At 43.8% G+C, this 21,132-nt stretch overlaps 1 protein-coding gene across 1 annotated transcript; it reads right to left on the bottom strand.

The window, feature by feature from the left end:
* Positions 1 to 1,526: 1,526 nt before the first annotated feature.
* On the bottom strand, positions 1,527 to 21,030 carry LOC122539589 (WASP homolog-associated protein with actin, membranes and microtubules). Its single transcript, XM_043674590.1, has 10 exons — positions 20,434 to 21,030; positions 14,515 to 14,688; positions 13,137 to 13,287; positions 11,992 to 12,161; positions 9,132 to 9,294; positions 6,939 to 7,126; positions 6,525 to 6,611; positions 6,349 to 6,444; positions 5,100 to 5,556; positions 1,527 to 4,887 (listed from the first exon to the last, which is right to left on the bottom strand). The coding sequence occupies exons 1-10, from the start codon at positions 20,986 to 20,988 to the stop codon at positions 4,586 to 4,588; spliced, it is 2,343 nt and encodes a 780-aa protein (XP_043530525.1). The 5' UTR covers positions 20,989 to 21,030; the 3' UTR covers positions 1,527 to 4,585.
* Positions 21,031 to 21,132: the final 102 nt, after the last annotated feature.

Below are 21,132 nucleotides of genomic sequence, written 5' to 3'. Positions count from 1 at the left end.
CTTACATTGCCTCTTTATCTCGCTCCTGTCCCTAAAGTTTTGCAATTCTAGTATTCTTCTTTCCTCCTTTATCAGAAGCTACCTCATTGTCAAATGGGTTTACAAAAACTCAAACATACCTCCCTCTTATGATTTACTCCTCAAAGAACTGGTCTGTCTTGTATTTCCACCAGTCCAAATGCTATGACAATATTTTAATTATTGTAAACGAGTTTGTCAATTTTGTAAAATACACAAGGAGAAAGTGAGGTCTGCAGATGCTGGAGATCAGAGCTGAAAATGTGTTGCTGGAAAAGTGCAGCAGGTCAGGCAGCATCCAAGGAACAGGAGAATCGACATTTTGGGCATAATTCTCCTGTTCCTTGGATGCTTTTCCTGCGCTTTTCCAGCAACACATTTTCAGCTTTTGTAAAATACAGTCAGGTCTATTTCCTCTATCTGCAGGATTGTTTTTAAGTACTTCCAATGGCAAGAAAGCTGGCATTAAGAAATCAGCTACCATTTAATCTTACTCAGTGTCCAGTCTCACCTTGTTCATGTTTAAAAGATCCCCCAAGACATTATAACACCACCAGTAGGAAAGGTGCATCAGAAATCAAGACTCGCGAGTCAGGAATTGTCCCACATGTGAAATATGGCCAATTTAAGCTCTAGGATGGTTAATGCCAGACTGCAACCAACCATTCTTGAAGATGAAATAAACTCACTAGATTTCATCGAAGAAAACAAAAATATTTATTATAATAAATATTCTCTAACATGTGACAAAAACTGGTTACTAATTAATAATGTACAAACTGAAGCCATATCCTCATTAAAGCCAAACAAATACATATTCCTTCAAAATTGGATGGACAGGATAGAGGAAACAAACTGATTTTAGAGTAAATAAAGGATATAAAACGTGGACAAAAAAGACAAAGTTTATGAACCAGAGTCCAAACTGAAAGGAGAAGTGAAGGGACTTCACCACTGTTCGTTTTTGAGTTGTCAATATTATCACATTGAGGATGCTACAGTCGACAATTTTGTCTTAACTGATTACGGAGGGGGCTTGGGTGGAGTTAACTGTTTCTTTTGGCACTTTGTTTCCACTCAGAGGTGAGGAGAGTAACAGCAAGATAAGAATTTTGAAACCACAAGCCATTGCTGACTAGTTACCTTTTTCTTTTCAAAGATTCCTGGTGCCTGGCTGCACGGTGTTGTGTACAGTATCAAATCCAGCTTTAGCAAAACAAAACTAAAAAACAGTTTATACTTCCATTTTCAAACAACATGTCTGCAATCCTCAGAGATCTTTCATATTTCAATCAAGTCACTTTACACAAGCAGATACAATCCAAGCTTGTCCAACCTTCCCTCATTAGACAACCCTTTTCCTTCCAGGAAGTGGTCCAGTAAACTATCTCTGAACTGTTTGAAATACATTCATATCCTCCTGTAAATAAGGTTATACTGTGGACCTGACAATGTTACCAATGCCCTGTACAACAGAAGAACGTACGCTACTACTTTTACTTTCAATTCCCCTTCCAATAAGTCAAAAAACCTTCACTTTCTTAATTACTTGCTGGACCTGTACACAGGCATTCAAATCCCCTTACATCCTTTAACCATTTAGCTCATATCCATTTTTTTTCTTGCTGACAACATTGATAGTTTCACATTTTCCCCACATTATACCCCATTTGCCTGATCTCTGCCACACACGTAACCTATGGATGTTTGTGTTTTCACAACCCCTCTTCACAGCTCACTTTCCTACCTTTTTTGATTCATCTGCAAAATTGGCTTCCAGACCTTCTGATCCTTCATCTAAGTAATTGATTTACATTGTAAAGTTGGGATCACAGCACTGATCCCTATAGGGCACCACTCGTTACATCTTGTCAACCTCAAAAATACCTACTTTTGCCCAGTCTTCCCTGTTAGCTGGTCAATCTTGTATCCGTGCCAATAGGCTGTCCCCCCCTGCACCAAGTGCTTTTCTTTTCCACAATAACCTTTCACATGGCACCTTATTAAAATGTCTTCTGGAAATCAAAGTACAGTTCATCCACCCCCCTCCCCTTCAGTGTCAGCACATCATTACATCCTCAAAGAACTCGAGAGTTTGGTTAAACAATATTTATTTCCCGTTCACAAAATGATGTTGACTGTCTGATGTAATGTACAACTTATCCAAATGCCTTGCTATAACTTCTTTAATAATAGCTTTGAATATTTTCAGAGATGTTAAACTCACAGACCTGCTTTCCAGCTCCCACCCGTTTTGAATAAAGACGATATTAGTCAGGGGAAATGCTTATCTCTTATTTACAGGAAGCATCTTCAAGAGGAAAAAGAGGTACAGCAATAAAACAGAGGGTTCTAGATAGTTGCCCTTGTCCAATTTTAATCTATCTTCAAAAGGGAAGAGGAAAAAAAAAGCAGGATTTTAAAAATAAGGATAAGGATGAGTTTTAAAATACAGATTCACTTCACCAGGAGCCAACATGGGTCAGCAAGCTGCGGCCCAATGGGCAATCCCCAGCCAGGCAGCACGGTTTCACAGTTCAAGGGTAGAACATCAGGAGGACACCATCTCCACATCCACTCTCCAAAGGAAGAGGTTATCAGCAGCAGATACGCTGACGTAGGGGTGAAGGGACACACAATGTTACAGAGCTGGAAATAGGTTGCTCGAGTGACCTGCCAGGATTTTGCAACGTGGAAACCTCCAGTTTGTATCTTTTGAGCGAAACAGGAAAATAAAAGAAGGAAACATACAGGAACAGATCTGTGAAAGACTGACATTATCAGCATTGAAATTATGTAAAGGCTTCCAAGATAAATTTTATTAACAATAACTTCTACAGGGACTGAGCACACAATACTCCAGGTATATGCTGCTTTACAAGCAAAGAGTTTAAAAGAAAAAAAGGAATTAAAAATTAACTGCACAATATTTCAGCCTTTTTTGAAAGCAATACAGTCCTCAAACAGCAAGGCAAGTTCTGTAATTACATCTTAAAGTGCCTTAGATTGAATAACCTGAATATTCTTAAAAATAAATTTCAACTGTAGATCTGCACAAAAATATATAATTTATTATGTATATTTGCAGAAGCTTTAAAGGAGTAAACTGTGCCTTTATTAATAATCACTCAATAGTTTATTATCTACATGTCCAACGTCCAGTGTTCTAAATAAAGTAATTCAGGATAAAAGAGATTAATGAAATGTTAGCTGATATTTTCTTATCTTTTACTAGGACTAAGTTTTGCAAAACAGTCCTTCAGAATGCAAAGGTGGTTGCATTTCTCATGAGTCTAACTAGTAAAGGCCAGTGTAGTAATCAATTGCAGAGAGTATCAGAGTCCAGGCCCATCCTGTTCAGACCAGAGATGGTTGGCTCATAAACAACAGCCTGGGCTGACTGTGTCTCCTCTCTATTCACAAGATACTCAAACCACCCTGTGCTGTTTGTCTGCTTCAGTGCAGCAGCTGGTAGGACCTTGGTTTCTCCAGGCGACTGAAAAATTATAAAGAACAAACCTATGGAATGTCTATAGTCAGCTCTGTTTTCCAGATACCTCTATGGAACATTGCTCATGTTAGAAAAAGAAGAGTCGTTAAAACACAAGGAAGAACCATTGCTGTTCTAATGAGGTTTCCTGGGTAGGTTGTCAGCTGAGGAAGTACAGACTATGACATCACATCAGAAAACTGACCCACAATCTCACTGCCAAGCTGCATTATATCACAGACTGTCTCCAGTCAGTGCTTGTGAAACTATCTGACTACTTTAGCCCAGTCTAGCTTATGCTTCAGTTATCATATATATTCTGCTTTAATCAAGTTGATTGTTTTGCTTAATGTAACTTCAGCTTATCCAAGCCTGGCCCTCTATTCTACGTGGCTTGGAGTCACCCACTGAGCCTCAGTGGCCTATATAGAGGCTGCTTGCTTCCTAATGAAACATTGCTGTTGTCAGTATCATTGGCACCATCACCAGTGCTGGGTGTAGATGTTGTGTACAAGTGACTGTCACATTTCCTGCACAACAACTGACTACACCCTAAATTAAAAGGTGCTTTCCTGCATTATTTGAGACAATTTGGGAGGGTCAGAGGTTGGAAAAGGTGCAATATAAAGGCAAGTTATTACATTCTTTCCTCCATTGTGCTAGTCTATATTTGCTTTGCAATTCATTTTCCTGAAGCTCAGTTATTACACAAAAAGATTTAAATGAGTTATTTTTGACAAAAAACATTTATGTTTATGATCAAATCTCATGATTCAAAACAGCAATACTGTGGTATTATTTTCACTCCAATAAACTAGGGAAGTCAGAGACTGCAAAATTATAAATCAATCCTTACATGTGACATTTGAATTTCAGACAGTTCTTTGGTGAAGTTCACCTAGCCATTCATCCAATCACTTGGCACAGAATCAAGCTGACAGTTTAATTTCTCGAACCTTCACTTTGTTTTTGATACCAATAATAATTTCCTATCAACTCCTGCAGACAGGATAGAAACAAATTTTGTGAGATATTCAATGTGCAGAGCAAGCACAGAGAACACACACACACACACACTCAGCTGTCCCACTCTTCAGACTGATTGCCATCATCTGTCTCTTCATCAGAATCTGGAGATACTTTCTTCATTCGCTTCATGGCTGCTTTGATACTACGCTCTAACTCATTGGTTGGGTCAGTGCTGACTGGGAGGTTACCTCCTACTGTGACTTTTCGTAAACGGATGCCTTGTCGAATTGAGGCCAACATGTTCTGTCGCAGGTCCTCAGCCTTGTCAAGAGATTGCGGCTTCGTTTGATCTACTTTTCGAAGCAAAACTTCACCACGCTTCAAGGAAGCTAGTACATCGTCCATAGTTCCTGTATGGACACAGGGGAGGGTGAAGGAGAGGGAGAGAGGAGAGTTAGAATCCTACTCAACATCCAGCTATTCTCAAACAAGCAGCTTTTCCTCAAATGTTTGCTGTCAGCTAAATTCAAAACTAAAACAGCCTAAACATGGATTTTAAACTATTTCTAAAAAAAGCACAACAGATTTTAATATAGAAGTAATTAAAGACTAATCACTTTACCTATATTTTCCTTCAGGGATTTCTTCACTGAATTCTCTGCCAAGGTTAGGATTGGTTGACCTTGGTTGTCACGTATCAAAGTGCTTGTCTGACCCAGTAAAGTACAAGGGGCAGGTCCTGGAGGAGGGGTAGGAGGGGGAGGAGGGGGAGGGGGCAGGGGCGGGGGAGGGGGAGGGGAAAATGGTGGCGAGAGTGTTTTAGAAGGCACCGAGGAAGTCCTGTGTGTCTCTGCTTGTCCTGGTGGCAGGAAGATTTGCACTGGAATATCGTTGGGAGTTGGAAGGCTGCTCCTGGCGGGTTTTGAAGTTCTGGATGATGCAGGTTTCTTTCTGGTGGATTGATCCAGGAGGGACATTGGCTGATCAGACACAGTGGGGGCTGCAGGCGAAGGTGTGAACTGTCTCTGCACTCCAAGGGTTTGGCAACGAGGTTGAAATACAAAATGTGCTGATGATTTCTGGAACAGAAATTTTTATTTAAAATCAAATATTTTCAACCACATAAAACACAGACTCTATAACAATAAGAGGTGAGTAACTGGAGTTTCCATCTACTGTAGGATTTCAATCAAGGAGGGCCTGATGAAGGGCTTTTGCCCGAAATGTCGATTTTCCTCCTCCTCGGATGCTGCGTGGACTGCTGTGCTTTTCCAGCACCACTCTAATCTGTGAATATTTGGTGTAAACCAACTGGAGACTTGAAAAGGAAACTGCCCTTTCTCTGCAGTTGAAAAAAGCTGGGTTTCGTCAGGCTGGAGGTCATTTTCTCAAGCTACCTGCTGAAAGTGGCAGATTTTAACCAGTAAGTCAGTGATTTTTAAAACATGAGGCAGTCGCCCTGAGCAAGCAAACACACCAAAAGGAAAAGCGAGGAGCAGTGAGTGCTGGCGAAGCAAAAGACTCATCTCGGTGAAGTCTGTAGACAGGGACCATCGTGCTGCCTTCCTACTCTTTCCCACTACTTTTTCATTAGGATCCATCTATATTTGTATGAATGGTTTTAAGTGTTAACAGTTAGAGTTGTGTGTTTACAATTTTAACTGTTTCCTGCAACTAGAATGTTTTTATAATAAACTGCAACTCCTGCAGACAGTTTTCTGTCAACCTGAGTCCAAATGGTAAATTGAGGAATTTTGCATATTTTACAAAACTTTATGACGACTCTAGGAATAGCAGGGCTCAATTTCTAACATGCCACCCCAGTGAGGTGTAACAAATCAGAAATCACAATAACACACATTAATAACTACCTCCTTAAACGCTCGGAGCCGCTGTAAAGTCTTTTGCCGTTCCTGGTTTACCCACTCCCTCTTCCTTCGGGCTGCTTCCTTTTTCTGGTCACGTTTCTGTGTAAACACAGTTTTACAGCATGAGCCTGAATGAAAGATATCCCCGTGCTGCCACTTATACAATAATCTCCACTCACCAGTTGGATACTGTGATGTTGCTGGATGCGCTCCTGATTTTCCCGTTCTTGCTGCTGCTTTGCTTTCCGAGATTCCTCACACTGATCCTATTAACAGGAAATGCAGTTAGATTCTGTGGGCGAAGATGGAATCCACTGAAGATTGTTCCCACACTGTAGGGTTCTGATTCTAATTCTAATTGTCCCCAATGTCAAGTCACCTTGTGGGATCTTCACTTTTCTAAACCATGACATAGTGAGGTGAATCTTGATGAATAAATTCTGGGGAATTTACATGAAGAGGTGGTGTGTAAAAACATTGCCAGGATTTGCAGGGGGAACGAGTTTTGTGAAATATAGAATTGAAAAACATGCATAAATGTACAAATGGATCCACTACTAACAAAACAGTTGATTGTGAATTTCAGTGGTTACCTGTTTATTTCTCAGGTAGGATCTACGTGCACAAATACGACCCCGTTTGGTCTCCAACTGGTGAACCTGGCGCCACATTTTTTTAATTTCCACTGAACGAGTGTCATGGGTCAACCCCAGGTTGTCATTAGCCTGAAGTTGCTCAGGATCTTCACAAGTGTCATAATAAACCACCTCCTCCTCTTTTTCTGCAATTCAGAATATCAAGAGCATATATTAGCAAGACAAATATTTGATGAAAATACAGTTGGTTCTTATATAACCTGACAGTTGTTCTCGTGCAATCTTGCATTATAGGAAAATGATGCACCAATCAGTCCATTTAAACTAGTGGGGCCGGAACAGCATTATAGCCAATACAGGTAAGGAAAGGTCGTGTTTTACAAATAACAGTCTAAATTCTTCAATCACATTAAAGCCAATTTGAGTTGAAGAAACACAAATTATAGCAGAACTGCCGATATGTTTCCTTCTCAAAACTGAGTACATTTTTTCAGAAAGAATTATTCATTCTTTCTGAAAGTGTTTCTCATTGTCTCAGTTATGAACCCTGTCTGTCTATGTGCTGGATTGTCTGCACACTTGGTATTTAAGAGTGTGACTGGCAGTATCTCCATGATAACAACAGGGAACACCAGGGATTAAAAGGGTGGGCTGATTGGATTCAATCTGCCAAATTTTCACACCAACTCTCATCACGAAACTCTAACACACTGCATACTTATTCCCAATGTATCTTCTTCACACATTCCAAGATTTTATTCAATTGTCTCTGAATCAACATAGCTGAAAATGTGTTGCTAGAAAAGCGCAGCAGGTCAGGCAGCATCCAAGGAGCAGGAGAATCGATGTTTCGGGAATGAGCCCTTCTTCAGGAATCCTGAAGAAGGGCTCATGCCCGAAACGTCGATTCTCCTGCTCTTTGGATGCTGCCTGACCTGCTGCGCTTTACTAGCAACACATTTTCAGCTCTGATCTCCAGCATCTGCAGTCCTCACTTTCTTTCCTCTGAATTAACATATACCCATCACCTCTTTCTGAATTCAGTTTGGTCTAAGACATGCCAATCAGATTTTACTAGACAATTACAAAACATTTCTTTCATGTTTTAGTGACTGATTCTAGCCCTCTCCCTGCAACTGGGCAGCAGTGAACTTGCATTAGGCTGAACTTGGCTTCAGCGACAAGGCAAATTTATTGAAAAATAAAAAAAGTGAATAAATAATTAAATTACAGAGACAATCATTTTCAGCACTTGCAAAGCTTTTCAACTCCACATCGGGGCAGAAAACATTCCAGAAATGTCAAATATTCCATTCAATGCAATCTTAGGAAATGAACAATTGCTCATGTTTACAGACCTTCGGAGTATTGCCAACATTCGCTGTTTTTATTTTAGATAAAGATGTATGTGGTTGAAAGTATTAGCTGTTAAAATAGTGCTGCAGTTACAAGTAGAAAGCTGCCCACAATTCACAAGGCAAGTACAATTTTTCAACTTTCCCCATACTCATTCCAAATCAGAAAGGACACTTCCCAACAAAAACTGGAAATGATTGTACTGTTGTGTTACTACACTGCTTAAAAAAAAAGATCTAAAGTGATGTGTCCAGTGAATTTCCAAAAGATAAAATCAAAGTTGCCAACAAATAATCAGATCAATGAAGGAGACTGGTTAAGATTGTAACGTAAATCAGACTCAGACAAGACAAATCCACCTCTGCCAAGGTCAGTGGGCAGCAATTAAAGCACAAATTGACAGCTCTGCCAGTGCTCAGAGAGGATAACAAATACTCCAGGGACCCGAGAGGTCCTGCTACTTATTCTGTAGTTAATGCAGACTTTGAAAATCTGCTCAACATTATCAGGAATCAGGAACAGAGTGCTCCCTCAAAACACCAGAAGTACATTGGAATCACCAGTCTTATTGCTGGGTAAAAACAACTGGTTTTCCCAGTCAGCGATTACAGTATTCAAAATCCAGCAAATAAGCAAGTCATCAATTAGAGTCGATGCATCACACAAAGCCAATCATTTCCTCTACTACAGTTAACATCAAATTTCACCTCTCACAGGATTAGTGGCAGCAATCAGCTTAACGGCATCTGAACTTTTCCACTGTTAATGGACAAACGAGACACAGTTAGAATAAACCAAGATGTAAACAAGGATGACCATCCAGGTGCTGCTCACCTTTGATCTGGCGTCGAATGGTGTCCAACTGTGCAAAAAGCAGCAACTCTTCATTCTTTAACATTTCCAACTGAATACTGTACAGTTCCAGCTGTGTTTCATAATACTGCATTTCTAACCCGTCTACTGTCTCCAGCATTTCCTGGCTATCGAAAAGCTCCATCTAGAATTATAGAACATAGAACGTTACAGCCCTCGATGTTACATCAAATCAGTGAAAATAATCTGATGCCCATCTAACCAACAGTTCAATTATTATCCATATGTCCAATGCCCAGTTAAATGCCCTTAATGTTGGGGAGTTTATTACTGTTGCAGACAGGCCGTTCCACACCCCGACTACTCAGAGTAAAGAAACTACCCCTGATTTCTGTTCTAAATCTATGTCCCCTCGTGTTAGCCTTCACCAAGGAAAAAAGGCCCTCACTGTCCACCCTATCTTACCCGATTATCTTATATATCTTGATTAAGTCACCTCTCTACCTTCTTCTCTCCAACGAAAAGAGCCTCAGTTTGAGTCAGACCTTCCTTCCATACCAAGCAACATCCTAGTAAATCTCCTCTGAACCCTTTCCAAAGCTTCCACATCCTTCCTATAATGCGGTGACTAGAACTGTATGCAATACTTTAGGTGCGGCCTTACCAGTGTCTTGTACAGCTGAAGCATGACCTCGTGACTCCAAAACTCAATCCCCCTACCAATAAACACTAGCATACCATATGCCTTAACAACCCTATCAACCTGGGGGGCAACTTTTAGGGATTTAGGGGGCACCTGGACACAGATCTGTGTTCATCTACACTGCCAAGAATTTTACCATTAGCCCAGAACTCTGCACTCCTGTTACTTCTGCCAAAGGTGATCTACCTCATACTTTTGCACATTAAACTCCATTTGCCACTTCTTAGCCCAGCTCTACATCTTATCTATGTCCCTCTGTAACCCACAATACCCTTCAGCACTATCCACAACTCTGCCTACCATCATGTCATCTGCAAATTTACAAACCCATCCTTCTACGCCCACCTCCAGATCATTTATAAAAATAACAAACAGGAGTGGCCCCAAAAGAGATCCTTGCAGCACACCACTGGTAACTGAGCTCCAAGATGAGCATTTTCCATCAACCACCATCTTCTCTCCTTTCAGCGATAGAATTTCTGATCCAAACCACTAAATCACCTTCAATCCTAAAACTCCATATTTTGTGCAACAGCCTACCATGTGGAACCTTATCAAATGCCTTACCGAAGTCCATATACACCACATCAACCACTTTACCTTCATCTATCGGTTTTGTCACCTTCTCAAAGAACTCAAAGGTTAGTGAGGCACAAAACCATATTGATTATTCCTTTCCAGATGATTATAAATCCTCTTTCTTATAACCTTTTTCAATATCTGGCCCCACAACCAAAGTAAGGCTCACGGGCCTATAATTATAAGGGTTATCCAGACTCCCCATCTTAAACAAGCATTTGCTATCCTCCAGTCTTCTGGCACTACTCCTGTCGACATAAAGATCAATGCCAAAGGCTCTGCAATCTCCTCCCTGGCTTCCCAGAGAATCCAAGGATAGATCCCATCGGCCAGGGGTCTTATCTATTTTGAGATCTCCAAAATTGCTAAAACCGCCTCTTTGTCAACTGCAATCCCAATTAATCTAGTAGCCTGTATCTCTTTATTCTCACTAAGATTACTTTTTAATCAGTATTCACATTGGAAAAGGGCAATCATTAAGCGCTTTCCCATGTCCTCAGATTCCACACACAACCTCCCACTACTGTCTTTGATTGGCCCTACTCTTACTCTAGTCATTCTGATATACCCATAGAAGGCCTGAGGGCTTTCCTTGATTCACCTGCCAACTTCTCATTTCCCCTCCTGGCTCTTCTTAGCCCTCTCTTTAGATCATTTCTGGATAACTTATACTCTGAAACCCCCCCTAACTGAACCTTCATGCCTGATCCTTACATAAGCCTTCTTCTTCCTCTTGACAAGAGCGTCAACTTCTTTAGTAAACTATGGCTCCCTCTCTTGACAACTACGTCCCTGCCTGATAGGTATACACTTACCAAGGACCCACAGTAGCTGTTCCTTGAATAAGCTCCACATTTCAAGTATGTCCATCCCCTGCAGTTTCCTTCCCCATCCTAAATCTTGCCTAATCGCATTATAATTGCCCTTCCCCTAGTTATACCTCTTTCCCTGCAGTATATACCTATGCCTGCCCATTGCTATTGTAAACATAACCGAATTATGGTCACTATCACCAAAGTGCTCACCTACCTCCAAATCTAACACTTGGCCAGGTTCATTCTCCAGTACCAAATCCAATAATGGCATCTCCCCTTGTTGGCCTGTCTACATACTGTGTCAGAAAACAGTCCTGCATACATTGAACAAAAACTGACCTATCTAAACTACTTGAACTGTAGTATTCCTAGTTAATATTTGAGAAGTTAAAGTCCCCCATAACAATTACCCAGTTACTCTCGCTCCTATTGAGAATCGTCTTTGCTATCTTTTCCTCTACATTCCTGGAACAACTAAGGAGTCTGCAATTCTCCCCGTGTCTGGGTGGGTTTCCTCCGGTGCTCTGGTTTCCTCCCACAGACCAAAGATGTGCAGGTCAGGTGAATTGGCCATGCTAAATTGCCTGTAGTGTTAGGTGCATTAGTCAGGGCTTGGGTGGGTTATTCTTCAGAGGGTCAGTGTGGACTTGTCGGGCCAAAGGGCCTGTTTCCACACTGTAGGGAATCTAATTAAAAAAAGGAGAATAATTTTACAAGATCGGGAGTGCAGAGGAATGTTTCACACCCGCATGGAAAAGCAAGTCAATGGAACAACAGGCGTTACCTTCTGCTGAATCTCTACCTTCCTGCGATTGAGACAAAGTTCTTTCGCTCTAGTGTGTTGTAATGTTTCCTTCGCAAACATAAGCTTTAGTTTCTCCAGTCTGGGTGCTACATTGGCCCAGGCAGCTTTGCCAAAGTGATTTCGATCTTCCTCCATCTGTTTCTGCATTGCTACAAGGTACATGAGAAATCTTCATGAACAGCACATTAAAATCCAACACATTTATAAATCCCCTGCTAAGCATCCAGCTCTTCGCTAGCGTCAGATTTTTCACACTTAACAGATGCTGAGATGGATCAGTCAAAGGAGAGTCACTCTGTATTCCAGACCCATGAGAATAAGGCCATTGTAAAGCAGGTACCTGGAGAGTTCAGACTATCAGTCAGATGTATAACATGGAAACAGACCCTTCGGTCCAACTCGTCCATGTCAACCAAATATCCGAACCTAATCTAGTCCTATTTGCCAGCACTCAGTCCATATCCCTCTAAACTCTTCCTATTCATATACCCATCCAGATGCTTTTTAAATGCTGCAAGTGTACCAGCTTCCACCACGGTGGAAAAAGTTGCCCCTTTTATATCTTTCCCCTCTCACCCTAAACCTATGCCTTCTCGTTCTGGACTCCCCCACCCCAGGGAAGAGACTTTGCCTATCCTTATGCAAAATATCTACAGCTGGACATGAAATGCCTCATTGATGCATCAATGAGTTTGCCTCCTTTCTTGAGGTCAAATTATATTGTTCTTATAGTTCATAAAACACAAAATTATATTTTTTAGTAATTACAGAAGCTTAATCAGGTTGTCTCTGTGAAGTGGGACTCACATAGATTGTGTTGCTTTGGTGGTACAGACTCACTGGAGTCTTCTGTACTGTCTGATTCTACATACGTCTGAGTTTCTGTACAAAGCACACAATATATTTTCCTTACAGTAACTGCAAACAGAACAGCTGTCTCTACATCACCCACCCATTGTCCATCCGACCCCTCAGCTCATCAGAATCAACACAAGGCTCTCTCCTTCCTCCTCAGGTAGATGCACAGCATAGCCTAGCCTGCAGATCACATGAACCGAATGCCTTTATTGTCTAACACTGCAGATCAGAGGCCGCTCTTCAAGCTTTGCTCTGAACACATTTACCAGCTAGTGCTTTCACAGTCTCCTTAAAGTAATCCACGGTGATATCCTGGATTGAGCAGACTGCTTCCTGCATCCGTCTGGACCATTCCTCTGCATCTTTCTCGAGGCTTTGAATTCTCCTTGGACCCAACTCATCAAATTCCAAGGATTTCTGCAATGTCGAAAGAACCAGTCACCCTTCAAGATAAAGTCACAAATTGGAGTGAGTGGGAATTTCAATTACATTTATCAGTGGCAATTAGTGGGTGCTGGAGGAGAGAAGAGGCAGAAGGTAGGGACTGACAGCCATTACCATGTACAAACACAAAACAAACCATATGTTTACACACGAGAAAGGAGGGCATCACTGTACTGACCAAACTTTCTTGAAACACAGCAAGTGAGCACATGCAGAACATGTTGTTGGCAGCTGGTGTGAGTACAGTCAGGTGGCTGGAGCCAAAGGTTACTCGTATCAGTTACATGAAGTGAAAGCTCCTTGGACATTGGGCTTCCAGCATCTACTGTCCACCGTGAATTTTCCCCAAATTAGAGCAATAATTCTGTAATGGATTAAATTTGGGGATTTTTTTCCCAGTGTTTCCATTTCTGAATATGGTCTGTAACTCCCTGGGCAGTGGGTTTCATCCCTCCACCCACTCAGCTTTGTATCGTGAAACCCAATATTCCCATACATCTCCCACCTCTATTTTCAGATGCTGTGTCAATGCTACAAAAAGCTATTTCAGCAATAGAAGTCATTCTGGCCTGGATTCAAAACCATCGCTCCAAAATAATAGTCTGCTGTTTGGGAGATTAGATTTTCAGTGAAGGATACAAGGATTAACAGAGGGGGTGCACAAACTGTGGGTTGTGACCCCACAACAGTGTACCCACAAGCTTGAAAGTAACAATAGCTGACATGGACCCTGCACTGAGGCTCCTCCTCCGTAACCAAAGGCCTCGCTCAACCCCACCCCAACAGCCTCATACACCCACCCCCTATCCTCCCCACCCCACCCTAACCTTTAGTGCAGGGTCATACACAGTCAGAAGCATTAAAAAGGTGGGTCACACTGGTAAAGTGTTTGGGAAGCAGTGCATCAAAAATGCAACATCTTGTCATTGTGAACACCAGTGTCAGCAACACACACACTGAAAGCAACCAGCATGAGGCCAGTGCAGCTCCAGGACCAGTTCAGATTCAGAGACTCGAACTGTCCTGTACCCTAGGACAGGAGAGCAGAGAGGTTCTTCCCACTGAATTCAATGTTAATCCAGCTTCCAGACAAAGGAGCCCCTTCTCCAGTCTTCAATTAGTTACAAACTAAAAGACATTCCTCATTTTAAAAAGTTAAGTAAATAATAAAGGAAAGTACAACAGAATAGATGGAATTACCAAGACCTCCTGTTTACAGAGTGAAGCAAACTCTCTCATGTCCCGAAAAGGCTGCAGTAAATACTGATAAAACTGCGTTGCTGCATTGACCAGTTCATTATAGGCCTCGTCTTCTTCCTGGTAGATGGCTTTAAGGGTCACCATATCTTTAGCAGCTCTGTGTTGGTGCAGGATCTAGAAGAGATAAGAACTGGGTGTCCGTTAACAGGAAGCAGCGCTGGCAGAGCAGAGTTGCTGCTACTCTAAGCCAAGGCAGTGGCACAACAGGATAGAGTATGGAGTTGGGGCAGGGGAGGCTGAGGAGTCTCATGACAAGACAAACATATGAAGAGAATCAGGATCACAGAGTCAGAGATGTACAGCTGGGAAAAAGATCCTTCGGTCCAACTCACGGTTATGAAGTTGAAGTGTACTGTACCTTTAAGAGAGAGTGTTTCAGCAGTGAGTGTTTGTAAGCAATTGTTGTGACGGACTAGCACTGAGCGTACTGGAAAATTGAAAATATGTAACATTTGGCTGTAAGCTAGATACCTCAGGCGTTTTGACCACCATTTGAATTTAACCAGTTTAAAATTATGCTGCAGGATACCAAAACCCAATCAAATTTGAATTTTACTGTTTTGCCAACATCAAACATATAAATAAGCTCGCACTTTGAGAATTAGCCAGAGAAAGTAACAAACTGCCATAGACAGCGAGAGCCAAATCATTCTCTATCAGAAAAATACCTTTCTCATAGGAAATATCTTTGCAGCAAAAGACCGAAGACGACCCAGGGAGATCTACACCCAAAGGAAACCAGGCACCAGCGTTGTATGGTTTCGAAAATTATGTTAATGTAATTTTATAATAGGTGTTTTTATTGGATTAGTCTGTCGTTATAATGTTAGAGGTAGATGGACCTTTAAGAGAAGGGAGGTTGAGAATTGTAAATAGTTTTGTTTAATGTTCACTTTTAGAGTTAAAGAATAAAAATTGATATTTTTTCTTTAAATAGTGGAATTTGGAGAGTTCTCTCTTACTCACACATGAATGGGGCCAGTGGCACAGTGGATAACATGCCTGGTTATAAATCCAGGGATTGTGGGCTCAACTCTAGCATGGCTGAAAAACAATGCCAATTTTTATTAAGGGGTGGCAAGGTGGCTCAGTGGTTAACAATGCTGCCTCACAGCGCCAGGGACCTGGGTTTGATTCCAGCCTCAGACATTCTCCCTATGTCTGCGTGGGTTTCCTGCGGCTGCTCCGGTTTCCTCCTATAGTCCAAAAGATGTGCAGGTTGGGTGAATTGGCCATGCTAAATTGCTCAGAGCTATTCGTCAGGGGTAAGTGTAGGGGAATAGGTGGGTTACTCTTCGGAGGGTCACTGTGGACTTATTGGGCTGAGTGACCTGTTTCCATACTGTAGGGAATCTAACCTAATCATACTTTAACAGCTTACGAGGCAAGGTGAGCTTTACTGTGTGTTTGGTTTAATTAGCAGAAGGGTCCATTTCCGTGTTGTAACATCATCCATGCCGACCAGATATCCTATCTAAATCCAGTCCCACCTGCCAGCACTTGGCCTATATCCCTCTAAACCCTTCCTATTCATATACCCATCCAGATGCCTTTTAAAATGTTGTAATTGTACCAGCCTCCACCACTTCCTCTGGCAGCTCATTCCATACATACACCACCCTCTGTGTAGAAAGGTTGTCCCTTAGATCCCTTTTATATCTTTCCCCTCTCACCTTAATCCCATTCCCTCTAGTTTTGGAGTCCCCCCACTCCAGGAAAAAGACCTTGTCTATTTACCCTATTCATGGACCTTATGATTTTATAAACCTTTAGAAGGTTGCCCCTCAGCCTCTGACACTCTTGGGAAAACAGCCCAAACCTGTTCAGCCTCTCCCTCTAGCCAAACCCTCCAAGCCTGGCAACATTCTTGTAATTCTTTTCTGAACCCTTTCAAGTTTGAAAAATTCTTTCTATAAGAATTGCACGCAATATTCCAAAAGTGACCAAACCAACGTCCTATACATCCATAACATGACCTAATTGCTACAGAAGAAAGTGTACACATCCAAACCAGCAGAGAGATTTTCCTGCACATCCAAACAGTTCATCTATTGTCTCCATTGCTCTCAACGTAGGATAAAGTGAGGACTGCAGATGCTGGAGATCAGAGCTTAAAGTGTGTTGCTGGAAAAGTGCAGGTCAGGCAACATCCAAGGAGCAGGAGAACCGACGTTTCGGGTATAAGCCCTTCTTCAGGAATGAGGAGGGTTTGCCAAGCAGGCTAAGATAAAAGGTAGGGAGGAGGGACTTGGGGGAGGGGCGTTGGGAATGCGATGTGGAAGGAGGTTAAGGGGAGGGTGATAGGCCGGAGAGGGGTGGGGGTGGAGAGGTCGGGAAGAAGATTGCAGGTCAAGAAGGCGGTGCTGAGTGTGAGGGTTGGGACTGAGAAAAGGTGGGGGGAGGGGAAATGAGAAAGCTGGAGAAATCTGCATTTATCCCTTGTGGTTGGAGGGTTTCTAGGCGGAAGATGAGGCGCTCTTCCTCCAGGCATTGTGCTGCCATGATCTGGCGACGGAGGTGGCCAAGGACCTGCATGTCCTTGGCGGAGTGGGAGGGGGAGTTAAAGTGTTCAGCCACAGGATGGTTGGGTTGATTGGTGCGGGTGTCCCAGAGGTGTTCTCTGAAATGTTCCACAACTAGGCGGCCTGTCTCCCCAATGTATAGGAGGCCACATCGGGTGCAGCGGATGCAGTAAATGATGTGTGTGGAGGTGCAGGTGAATGGAAGGATCCCTTGGGGACTTAGAGGGAGGTGAGGGAGGTGAGGGGGGGGGCACGGAGGTGTGGGCGCAAGTTTTGCATTTCTTGCGGTTGCAGGGGAAGGTGCCGGGAGTGGATGTTGGGTTGGTGGGGGGTGTGGGTCTGACGAGGGAGTTGTGGAATGTTTCAGAGAACACCTCTGGGACACATGCACCAAACAACCCCACTGCTCTGTGACCAACCACTTCAACTCCCCCTCCCACTCTGCCAAGGACATGCATGTCCCAGGCCTCCTCCACCGCCAAGTCATAGGCACCCGACATCTGAAGGAAGAATGACTCATCTGCCACGGGACAATCCAACCACATGGTATCAACATCGCCACCCCCCCCCACCCTATTCCAGATCCAAACCTCCAATTCCGCAGCACCCTCTTGAACCATGCTACCTGTCCATCTTCCTTTCCCACCTATTCACTCCGACCTGTCTACCTTCCCCCATTTATCTCTCAGCCCCCATGTGCTGTGGGTTGACCCACAATGCCATTAGGGAGGGAATTCACTGGAATTTAGAAGATTTAGGGTGGGTGGGGGAAGAGTGGGATCTCAGACATCTATAATATTCTAACAGCATTCGAAGGGTAAATGCTTCTGATGATCAGGGTGTCCAGAACAAGGGGTCACTGTCGAAGGATATGGGGTAAGTCATTTAGGACTGAGCTGAGGAGAAATTCCTTCACCCAGACAGCAGTGAGCCTGTGGGATTCTCTGCCACAGAAAAGCGATTGAATGTTTTCAACAAGGAATGATATAGTTCTTAGGGCTAAAGAAATGAAAGGATATGGGGAGAAAATGGGAATAGGGTACTTACTGAGCTGGATGATCAACACCTCATGGTTTGTCACAGGCTTGGAAGGAGTCTTCATCGACAGGGATTGGTGCAGGAGAAAGTGAGGGCTGCAGATGCTGGAGATCAGAGTCGAGAGTGTGGTACTGGAAAAGCGCAGCAGGTCAAGCAGCAACAGAGGAGCAAGCAAATTGACGTTTCAGACATAAGCCCTTCATCAGGAAAGGGCTTATGCTCAAAACATCGATTCTCCTGCTCCTCCAATGCTGCCTGACCTGCTGTGCTTTTCCATGGATTGGAGGAGGCTGGGGATAGATGCCTTCAAGTGCAATACATCATGTTTCATGTTGGTAATAAATGGTTCATATTTGCTGACATTTCAGTGGCTACTAAACACAATAAAAAGGACTTCACCAAAAGATTCCACTCCCCTTCTGCTGGAACCAGTCCGACCTCGCTCTGCTCAGGGGCTAGCATTCACATTGCAGACCTGATTCAAAGAGACATATTTCTGACCAGCTCCCCAGAGTACTGAAGAAACAACAGTCACAGTTACAGGGACAAAGGGATCTCCATGTCACAATTTCAAGAAGGTCAAAAAAAAAACCCAACAATTAGGAGGATGACAGATGTCATTATCGATTACTTTGTTTATAATAAAGATTTCTTTAAAGGATGCTATATAAATGCAGATGTCCCCAGAAATTTCAAGAGGAAGAATCTGAAACGTGTGGCTGTGGCTCTCCAAACCTCAGACAGCTGAAGACAATCACCAATAAAGCAGTGAAGGAAATCAGGAATGCACAAAAGCTGCAGTCAGAGAGAAACCAGAGTTGTGGGGCTGGAGGAGGTTTACAGAGATTGGGAGGGCAAGGCCATGGAGGGATTTGAAAACAGGGATGAGAATTTACAAGTCAAGATGCTGCTTGACCAGGAATCAATGCAGTTCAGTGAACACAGGGCTGACAGAGGAATGGGTTGTTCACGGCTTAGGATAAGAGCAGAGTTTTGGATGACTGAACTTGAGAGAATGGGTAGGAATCCAGTTGAACAGTTGAGTCTGAAGGAGGTCACAGCAGAGGAGGTGACGCAGAGAATGAATGTATTGATGTTTCAGAGGTAAACATTGGTCAGTTTTGTAATACCCAAGACAGGTTCAAAACAGCAGCTAGACTGAAGAGCCTTGCTCAGCTTGAGACACTGAACCAGTAGTTCACTGGTGGGTGCAGGATAGAATCTTTGAGGGTTCAGTGCATTACTTAAATAATTTAGGAAACAAGAGACTTGTACTGACAGTGCAACAACAGGAGAGTTGTAAAACTCCACTACTACTCAGACTGAAAGTGTTAAGTGTGCATTATCAGAACCCGTTTTGTTGTGTTATTGGCCTAAGAGTCAGTTCAGGATGTTTTATGTACACAGTTTTGCAATCTTCCTATGAAGCACCCCAGAACACAATCTATTTTTCAGATTTTGTTTTGTAATTTCCATTGCTAGGAGCAATTGGTGCCCAGAGCATGCTCCCCACCTGTATTTTGTTTCATTCCCATGGATCCATACCAACAGCTTGCATTTACACAGCACCTTCAACATTTCACATAAGAACCAGCAAATCACAGATTGTAATAAAACACATTCCATTTGTTCAACAGATTCATTTGGTCAAATCTGAAACCTGAGCTGGCCTTCGGAATTAATACTCTGGCCTCCTGTGTGTGCCACCGAGATATGCAATCAGCATCCAGGCTCTTCCAACCTCAATCAACTGCAAGCACCGGTAAAAACGACTACAAGGACCCTCTAAAGCTGGATATGCAGTTAATACAGTAGCAACCCATTTCTGTCATGGACCCAGACAGTGATTAAGCAAAGGCAAAACATTTTCTATCATTGCAAAATGCTAAAGCTTCACACAGGACAAGCGACACGGGAAGTAAATCATGGAGCTCTCAACATTGTACAGAATAACTTATACCAAGCTGTAATCTGCAAATACAACCAATACACAATAGTTTAATGTCTACATAACTACCATTAAAGGCCAGGAGACCCGGTTTGGAGGTGGAGGTGGAGGTGGGGGAGGGTGGAGGGGGAGATGCGGTATTGTTGTGAGGATTATGGAATCCGAAAGAAATCAACTATCTCTCCTGGAGTCTAACATCGGGACTGGAATCTATCAACAGCCTCTGACCGGAGCTGGTCATGATATTGATCAAAACCCAAGCCGAGCAGGAGCCATCAGAGCGGGCGGCCACTCGGCCCCTCGAGCTGTACCAGTCGGTGACTACCCTCTAAGCCCCAGGCTCGGCCGTACCTCACGCAGGTTCTCCCGGCCGCGGGCCACTCGTTGCTCCAGGCTTTTCCTCCGGAACTCGGTCAGATTCTCGAAATACTCGCCGTCGGAATCGGTGGGAAACACCGACTCCAGGAGGATGCGGCGGCCGCACAGCTCGGCCGCTACGTCCAGGTACCTCTCCAGTTGGCGGCAGGCGGTTTCCAGGCCGGCGCCAGCCTCCGGGCCCTCGGCCAAGGAGCGGCCTGGGAACAGTAGGCCCCAGAGCCCGGGGGCCCTCAGCTCGGGCAGCACCGGGAAACACGGCTCCAGGGCCGAGCAGCTCGTCGCTAACTGCCGGTGGATCCAGCGCAGCTCCTCCGGGCGGTAGAGCGCGGCCCAGCTGCCGTGAGCCCCGGGCTCGCCTCCCGCACCCCGCCGCTGCCCACGGCTCTGGCTGTGGCAGGTGACGGCGAACTTTCCCTCCACCTCGTTCCAGGCCACAAGGAACCGCAGGCGGCTCTTCTCAGTCTCAGAGAACACATCGGGCCTGATGGCTACCCAACCCTCCAGGCTGTCAGGCTGCTCGGACTCCATGATAGCAGCAGCAGCAGCAGGCCTGAGGCCTCGTACCGGACCCCGCCCCCTGCCGCAGTCCCCGCCCCCTGCCGCAGTCCCCGCCCCCTGCCGCCGTCCCCGCCCCCTGCCGCCGTCCCCGCCCCCTGCCGCCGTCCCCGCCCC

Source organism: Chiloscyllium plagiosum, chromosome 32, assembly GCF_004010195.1.
Source record: "Chiloscyllium plagiosum isolate BGI_BamShark_2017 chromosome 32, ASM401019v2, whole genome shotgun sequence".
Taxonomy (NCBI): domain Eukaryota; kingdom Metazoa; phylum Chordata; class Chondrichthyes; order Orectolobiformes; family Hemiscylliidae; genus Chiloscyllium; species Chiloscyllium plagiosum.
This window is presented reverse-complemented; position numbering and strand designations above follow the sequence as displayed.

Bases quoted from the DNA above. Each gene is read 5' to 3' on its own strand.
- LOC122539589 (XM_043674590.1), bottom strand. From the start codon at position 20,988: ATGGAGTCCGAGCAGCCTGACAGCCTGGAGGGTTGGGTAGCCATCAGG. The intron at 6,445-6,524 runs GTGAGTGGAGAT...GTGTTTACACAG, and splicing joins AACATCACAGTATCCAACTG to AAACGTGACCAGAAAAAGGA. The intron at 4,888-5,099 runs GTAAAGTGATTA...GTGTCCATACAG, and splicing joins ATCCCTGAAGGAAAATATAG to GAACTATGGACGATGTACTA.